This window comes from Taudactylus pleione, unplaced genomic scaffold, assembly GCF_031769625.1.
Source record: "Taudactylus pleione unplaced genomic scaffold, aTauple2 ptg000810l, whole genome shotgun sequence".
Classification (NCBI taxonomy): domain Eukaryota; kingdom Metazoa; phylum Chordata; class Amphibia; order Anura; family Myobatrachidae; genus Taudactylus; species Taudactylus pleione.
Window position 1 is genome coordinate 1,087,667 of NW_028285212.1, and position 8,585 is coordinate 1,096,251.

An 8,585-nucleotide genomic window follows, 5' to 3' on the forward strand; every position below is an offset into this window, starting at 1 on the left:
ATTTGTCAGCACATGGCGGCATGCAACTTCAATTAATGGGATTTTATATCCCTTTCATTATGAAATGCTGTAGAACAGCATGAATCTATTTCATCCATAACTCTGCTAATCTGGCCTATTTGCTACGTGGAGAGGGGGTGTCATGTGAATAAACTCTTTGGGGGGAATTCAGTGGTTTACTCAGACCCGCAGCTCCCTTCTAAAGCGACGGGTGATATTCAATTGTTTGTGCCACTGGTTGCCCATTATACCTATGGCAACACACATCTTGAACTGGTATAGCAAAAACTATTTTCACCCTAGTTTTTGTGTTTTAGGGCCCCATTTACTACAATCCGCATTTAAAATGTGGTTGTAATGTGTGATAGTTCTGACTAAGGGCCTGATTCAGCTTCAGACGGAATAGCTAAGTTGCTCGCAAGCAGCTTTGCAATTCCGTCTGTGCCGATATGGTAATGCAGCAGGACGCATCGCGCCTCCTTCTGCATTACGTATCGAGCTTCGTTGTCCAACGCAGCATCAGATACTCCGCGGACCATCGGCCGGCTTACGACCTATGGGGTCACGCAGCCGGCCGTCGCAGCTGCAAGGAAGAAGCCAGGAAATCTCCGTCAGCCAACGGAGATCCTGGCCTCTTCCCTCCCCCCAACGGCGGCGACACGCCTCAGTTTCAGAAAACGGAGGCCATCACCTGACCCCTCCTCCAAACGGCAGCAGACTGTCAATCACTGACAATCTGCTGCCAGCTTACATGTGGGCTCGCAGACCCGTTCTGCACATGCGCAGAACGTGCACTGCCGAATTAGGCCCTTAGGAAATATCACAGGAATTTATCAAGAATCCCTTGCAGGGACAGAGCTTGCAATAATGCTTTGACCCTGCGAATCCCCTTCGCACACTTCTCCCTGTATTTTTCAGAAAAAAATACAGTGAGAATGTTTCTGCAAACGCTCTGCCGTCTGCTACCGCACCCCCCCCTTCTTAGCTTCCACTCACCTCCGGTGATTGGTGCTCCGGTCAGCTGGTCTCCTGGCTCCTGTACTGTGACCCCCATCAGCAGTTCTATGCAGCAGCTGACCAGGGTCACAGTGCAGGAGCCAGGAGACCAACTGACCGAAGCCCCAGAGAACCTCACCGGAGCACTGATCTCTGGTCCATGGATGAAGGCAAGATTTTTAATTTAAAATTTTTTTTTTCAGTGAACAGCTTGTGGTCTATTTACACCACACAGCTCTGCTCTCGGCTCTGCGATGCCCGATAGAGCAAAGCAGGAGTCAGGGAACCAGGGGAAACCCTGGATAACGCTATCTCCAGGTTATTAGAAAATCTGGCCAAATCACATTTCCCATTACAATTATGGGAAATGTGCTCTGCTTACTAAAATATATGTGATAATTAGGATTTGGAGTACAATTTTACGAATCCTACTCCAATTGCCCTTTAGGAAATTCATGTGATACTAAAACAATGTGAAAAGTGTGTGAAAACACCCCTTTTCATTTTATTTTAGTAAAAATAATCTTAATAAATAGGCCCCTATAAAAGTGGACAAATGTGTTGAAATGAGTATTGTATCCCATAATGCAATTTTCTGATAGAGTTCTCTAAAACAAAACAGAAAAATAATCCACTTTCTACGCCTAAAGGGCAGATCTAGATGCTTCAACATTAATGCAAAAATATTTTCAATATAGTGGTTTCCTCATCTGGTGGTTGCAGGAAACGCTGTTCTTTACTTGAGTAAACTTTCTCACACGCAATATACAAATATACCCCCCCCTATAAATATACACATCCTGCACTACTGCTGTAAGTGGTCTAGATGTTGACTTTATAGTTGAGCAAAGCTGAGAATGTCGCTGAATCGAGTTTTGCAGCAGAACGCGCTATTTTGCAGTACTGCAACATTCCAGTGATAGTCTTCGGGCTTATGCATTTGGGTCACTGTTCTACAGTCTATTTGTAAACATGGCACAGAAACAGACAAATCCCAGGTGCACAACTCCAAATTATTGATAATATATATATGCAATAAAATTTTGCAATCAATAGAGGTTTTTAGCATAATCATGGCCAAGGTTACGGGCCTACCCACCATATCCAGGTAACCTCTTTCGGGTAGGTCCCTAACATACTAGAGTTCAAATCCAGAGCACAGGACCCCCCCAAACTGGCCCAGCTAAGCTGCCCCAGGGCACCGCCATAGTAAGAAAAGTGCAGTGTAAAAAGAGATAGTTAAGAGCAGCCCAGCTGCATATAAAGAATGAAAATAAAAAAGTGAAATACATGTATATTAAGCACACAGTGAAGGGTTAAAATGTGTTATAAAAGAAAAATGTGTTACAATGCGGTGCCCTGAGACAGATCAACCAAAGCAATCCAGGGGGACCCACGCCCCAAAAATGAACCAAAGTTGCACTACAGTATATAACTTGTAGGACTTACCTAGAATTGTGCCTAATACCAGTGTGCATAAACAATACCAGACTCCATACTTAGAAACCAATAAGGAAGGGTGCTAATCCAGACTGAGGGCGTCTCCTTTCCCTCAGATGTGCAATAAAGCACATTAAATGAAGTACTTTATATGCAGCTGTGGCTGCTCTTAACTATCTCTTTCACAGTGCACTTTTCTTACTATGGCGGTGCCCTGGGGAAGCTTAGCTGGGCTAGTTTGGGGGTGTCCTGCGCTCTGGATTTGAATCGTAGTATGTTAGGGACCTACCCTACAGAGGTAACCTGGATATAGTGGGTAGGCCCATAACCTTGGCCATGATTATGCTAAAAACCTCTATTGATTGCAAAATTTTATTGCATTTATATATTATTAATAATTTGGAGTTGTGCAACTGAGATTTGTCTGTTTCTGTGCCTGCAATTAGTCTCATCAGGTAGCACCTCCCATTATATATAGTCAGGTTGTGCAGTCCAGGAATCTTTCCCATATTTGTAAATATGCAATTTGTGGAATAGAGCTGACTATGGTTTTTGCAGTGTGATTTGGTTGGGGCAGGAATGCGCAGACTTAAGAATGAATGAATAAAGTAGCCCCCTAATTGCTTTCATGTCTATATTTATTTTCCATCTTATATGTCCCTGATTAATGCTTTGAATTCCGCACTGCAGAGCATTGTGGTCTCTGACAAATCAGCAACAATAATAAACAATTATAAAACAAAATTATGCAGAGGAAACATGTTGTTGTGTTACAAGGCCAAATGCAGAACGAGGTGAATATTTCCCAGAAAACAATCTCTAAACGGCCCATCACTCAGAAATGCCATTCAGTGCAATAACTAACACTTAAAGGGTATTGCACAGAAGAGCTTTAGATTGCTTTAGTTAAACAAACGTAAGACATTCTTGAAATATAGCCGACAGTGCTTGTTCAAATTAAAGAAATAAACACAAAATACAAATATTTAGAGCAAGGGTTCTCAACTGCAGTCCTCAAGTACCAACAGCTTTTGTGGATTTCTTTAATCAAGCACAGATGAGTTAAGGCCCCCATACATCTAACGGCGGATTGCACGATCCTACAAACGGATCCGCCAGTTGGAAATGCCGGCCATCGATGTTCCGCGATCCGTCGGAGGATCGGTGAAGCCCTGATCATATTTTGACTGTGATTGGCAAATCTGTGAAATCCAACATGTTGTATTTCACCGATCCTGCGATGCCGGGTTGCAGGAATGTGGCGATCCATCACAGATGTATGGTGGCCATTAGTCTATTTTGCAGGGTCAGTAATTATCCCACCTGATTCCACCAACTGAAATCCTCAAAAAATGACCTGTTAGGAAAACTTACGCTGGGTACACACTTGGCCGACGGGATTCACGACCATTCTTACGATTGGTAAGTGCATACGCATTTACCAGTCGTTCTGCCAATGTGCCTGCGCTGACATCACAACTGGGCAGGCATTTGAATTTACCCGCCCAGATGAGATGTAAATCACAGCCAGGTCCCTGCAACAAGTGTACGGGTGGTCAGTGAATTGCCTGTACACACCGCCAGACATGCCACTATACTATATCTGCAAATTATTTCATCATCGGCTGTGCTGCAGGGCAGATGTGATATGTCTGTGAACAGTGTCGCTCACAGACATATCATCTGTACCATGGATGTAGGTGCAAAGGGTGCATCTGCTAGGGGACCCATCTTCCTTGTCAAAGTTACATGTGTTATATACATTTTTCACCATTGGATGGTACATAGGGGCCCTTACAAACTTTAAAGGTGCGTACACACTAGATGATGTGATCACGATGCGATATTGTGCGCTATTTCCCTTGAACTCTCCCCGGCACTCCAGGACACGATATGGTGCTAAAAAGTGTCCAATCTGACTTAAGATGTATCGTGCACAAAATCTATTATACAAAATCGTGTATGAGATTGGCAAATCTTGCCTGTAGTAGGAAAGATCTGAAAATGCGAGGTACAACCAGCAGGTACGCACATCGTGATAGCGAGTGGACACTCATGATTTGTCGTTCCGATGCATCGAAAATCGGGCGAATTGTGTAAAATATTGTCTAGTGTGTAGGCACCTTAAGGGCTGAGAACCACTGATTTAAAGCATTGATAGGCAGTCTGTGGCTCCCTGACAACTACAAGTCACAGCATTCTGTAACAAATTTTAAACTATATAAAGGAATTCCCACAGATATGTAATGTTGGACAAAATCCTTGTGAAATGCACAGGCTTCCCAGCACTCAAAACGTACTGATTAAAACCATATGTTGTTTCTCTTTCTGTGTTCAGACCCTACATAACTTCCGCTGTGATGTAATTTGAAGAGCTTAATAGTCCTTGCTTGCATTATATGTACTAATATGTATTAGATGGCCCCGTAATAGAAAAAAAAGACAGAAACACACGTTATATATACACATACATATAATAAACACTTAACTACAAAACCTGCCAATTATAGACCTGCATCTGAGTCTCAGCTCCATATGGGACTGCACTTGGAATACAGATATTTTGCTAATGGGATGCTAATGCCACTATGCGCACGACTTCATGTGCACGCATCGCACCATCGTCATAGCTAGTATCACCACTTACACCTACTCTATGCTTAGTGCAAGAGATCCATCGGAAATAGGTGCCACCTCGCACAATTCAGAACAGGACACAACCCCGGCTACGTGCCCACGACACTCCCAAGAGACATTTCTCTTCTGTGCAACCACACAGTTAGTCCCCCAGAAACCCCAATCTCAAGGGCGGAAGCATCCGAAAAGATCCCTCTTCGCAACTTAGACTTCTTCCCGTAGGGAAGGAGCAGTGGTGTGGGAGCAGACACCATCTGAAGATGGCGTATGCTCCCTCAGTCAAGCTCTGAAAATAATATATATTTCGGAGCTTGATGAATTTAGGACCCCACGCTAGTGTATGGAAACAGCATGACAAATCGGGGCTGCAAGGTAAGCAGGAAATATCAGTGATATCTCCTGCATCACCTTTATAATGAATAGCCCTGATCCTTCATTTCTATAAAAGTAGGTGAAAATTTAAGTTTTTACCATACTGAGAGAAGTGACCAAGGCGTGTCCGACTTTGTATCGGCCGGTGATACACAAGGATGTGCAGTTAAGTTTCAATAAATTCAGCCGCAACGGACCTGCACGCGAATCAGGTCCTGTGTTACCAGAGACATTAAGGGGCCCATTTATTAATGATCGCATTTTGCAATGCGATCAGGGCATGCAGTACTGCCCATGATCGCATTGCAAAATGCGATCATAGCGGCCGAATGTATGATCCGGCACATGCAGGTGACGGGCTCTGAAAGGAGCTCGTTCCTGCGATGTGGCCGGAGATTGCTACACATGCGCAGTCCCGCGACCTGCACATGAGCGGCGCCCATTGCCGGCGGAGGAATCTGAGAGATCCCTCCGCCGGAGGAATCTGAGAGATCCCTCCGCCGGCTGACATGCGGTAAGTCCCCATAGGCTACAGCGGCTAACGCTATCTTCAGATGGCTTCGCATTCCCGATGTTGATACATTTGACAGCATCGCATCCCCCATAGAAACCCATGGGGGAGGAGGCTGCCAGCGCCAATGGAGGGATCGCAGCAAGTATCTCTGATACCTGCTGCGGTCCCTCCTTCATACATCCAGGGGATACTTAGTATTTGAGGTAAACCCCCAAAAACACCTGTTTTACCTCAAATTCCCTTTTAAAATGGGCCCCTAAGCACCTGAGTAGCAGTAATGGGCACTCTCACTATGGGGATCACCCCTCACACTCAGTATAGGGATTTCAGCCTATAGTGACTCTCTCTGCACTTGTTGGTCGGGCAGCTGGTTGGCCCTGCAGTGATTACAGGGAGATGGGCAGGTGGGCTCCCTAGCCACAATCCCCTGCACCACGTGGTGCTGGGGGCCCCGCAGAGGGCTGATGTCCCCCTGAATGAGGCGGGCACATAGCAGCATATATAGGGGATGATGATGATGATGATGATAATAATAATAAAACATCCTTGTTGCAATGAGACGACCTGCATAGACTGAGCCCGGGGGCTGGCTGCACGGGTGGTATCATGTAACTATCTTCCAGTGCTGATGTATGTATAATATGTAATCCCGTATACGGCTGCTAACACATAGGCGGGAGGGAAGAAAACAACGAGCCCAGGAGCCCCCTCCCCAGTCAGCCTGCACCGTATGCTCATACATCCCCCTCACTGCAGCCATTACACACAGCGGCGCACTCACCCAGAAGATGAAATTGAAGACGAACAACATGTACTTAATGCATTTGCTGCATCCTTCTACCCCCATGGCGACAGCTCCACGTTCCGTTATTCGGGCTGCAAAGCGGATCAGAGATGAGTGAGTGGTGGATGAGGAGGAGGAGGGAGCAGAGGCAGCCCAGACCTCCCCCTCCTCCTCCCCATGCTGTGTGTCTGCTGCTCGGTGCCACCCCTTCTGCCCACCCCGAGCCACCCTCACACAGAGCCAGGGGGGGCAGCGTCCCTGTCTTACTGCGTGGGAATAGGGTCACCATGTGTACGGTATAATTATATACAGGGGGGTTCATCATGCTTTATGGGGGTGTAGAATAGATCCCAGTAAATAATGATGGGGGGAGGAAGGGGAACTGTGTCTGGGAAACTTCACAGAAAGTCCCTGGAGTGGACTCAGTGGTGTCACAGACAGGGAGACATTGTGGGGGGCTGGAGGAGGAGTGTGGGGTCAGTGAGAAATGCATGTTCAGCCCCAGTATGTTGTATTATGTTGTAATAAAAATACAAATAATACTGTTATAGTAATTCTAGTAGAAATCTCGAATTGGTTCTGTACTAGTATAGATAAAATTATTTTTCTGGTAACAGCTGTATCTGCTTCCTGTAGCTCCCTATAACAGCAATTGTGCACCCCAGTTATTCATTATTAGCCGGCTATCCTACACTGCCTACTATGGCCCTGAATTGGCAGATGGGTTTGAAAAAAATATTCAGGGTACTTTTTTATGTAGCTTTTGCTAAGTTCACGTTTTGCGTAAAACTGTCCAATACGTATGCTCTATTAGTGCAAAACCTGCAGGAGTTAGGCCCCTGACTATTTATTCTTGTATACAGAGCCGGCCCTAGGTATAGGCAAACTAAACAAACAACTAGGGCATTTGGAATGCTTAGGAGCAGCCAAGCCGGCTAGGGCAGGCAGTTGGTGAAGCTTTGATGCAGGCACTGAGGCATGGAGCACCTGCTGCTGGCTGGGGCAGTTTCTACTGCCAATGAGCAGCATCCACTGTTTGCTGTTGCCGGGCCCAATCGGAGCTGTAAGCTGAACTCCATTCGGGCCTGCCAGCAGCAAACGGTGGGCATGCAGGCAGCGTCTAAACACCTGGCGGTGGTTGCGGGGACGGGGCACCTGGGCGGTGGGGCTCTGCTCGTGGCCACGATCGGAACTCTCAGCTCTGATCAAGTAGCAGCCGCACCATGCAGCTCACAGCCAACAACAGCTTGCTTCTGCTGCAGGAGCTAGCAGGTCCAGTGAGGCTGTATCAGAGTTGCAGAGTCTGTATAGTGGGGACAGTGGGCATTGGGCATCAACAAAAATGGCCACTGGTCTCTGAAGGAGGGCTGCTGCGCATGCCCAGCCGCAGCAGTTCCTCCTCCCAGGGGCCCTTGCGTTGTCCTTTAGGCTGAGCTTGCTCTAATTACCTGCATCCTGCCAGCGCCACCCCCATAAAGCGCAGTGAGGAGGATTCAGCAGGACCTGCAAAACAGCAGGGGAGGACGCACAGCCAGCCAGTTTTAAAAAATAAGTAACTGTTATAAAAATGTTTTGATTAAAGTCAGCACAGTATGTAGTGAGGGATGCTGAACTGATTGCTGTGAGGGGGTGCTGTGTGCTGGCAGGCTGATGGGTATGGCTGTCTGTGCTGCTGGATGAGGGGTGATGTGCTGGGAGAGGACAAAGGGGTTCTGTATGATGGGTGTTGTGCTGGATGAGGATTGCTGTGTGGGAGAGGGGTGATGGGTGTTGCTGGCGGAATGGGTATGTAATGCTGGCTGTCTGGATGCCTCCTGTCACAGTACCGACAGCGGGATCCCG

At 46.7% G+C, this 8,585-nt stretch overlaps 1 protein-coding gene across 1 annotated transcript in view; it reads right to left on the minus strand.

Moving 5' to 3' along the window:
• Positions 1-6,910, minus strand: part of CD81 (CD81 molecule) — a 62,809-nt gene extending 55,899 nt beyond the window's left edge. Inside the window, exon 1 of the mRNA XM_088458153.1 lies at positions 6,741-6,910. Coding sequence (XP_088314279.1) covers positions 6,741-6,806 — 66 coding nt within the window. The 5' untranslated portion in view covers positions 6,807-6,910. The remainder of the gene's footprint in view (positions 1-6,740) is intronic.
• Positions 6,911-8,585: the final 1,675 nt, after the last annotated feature.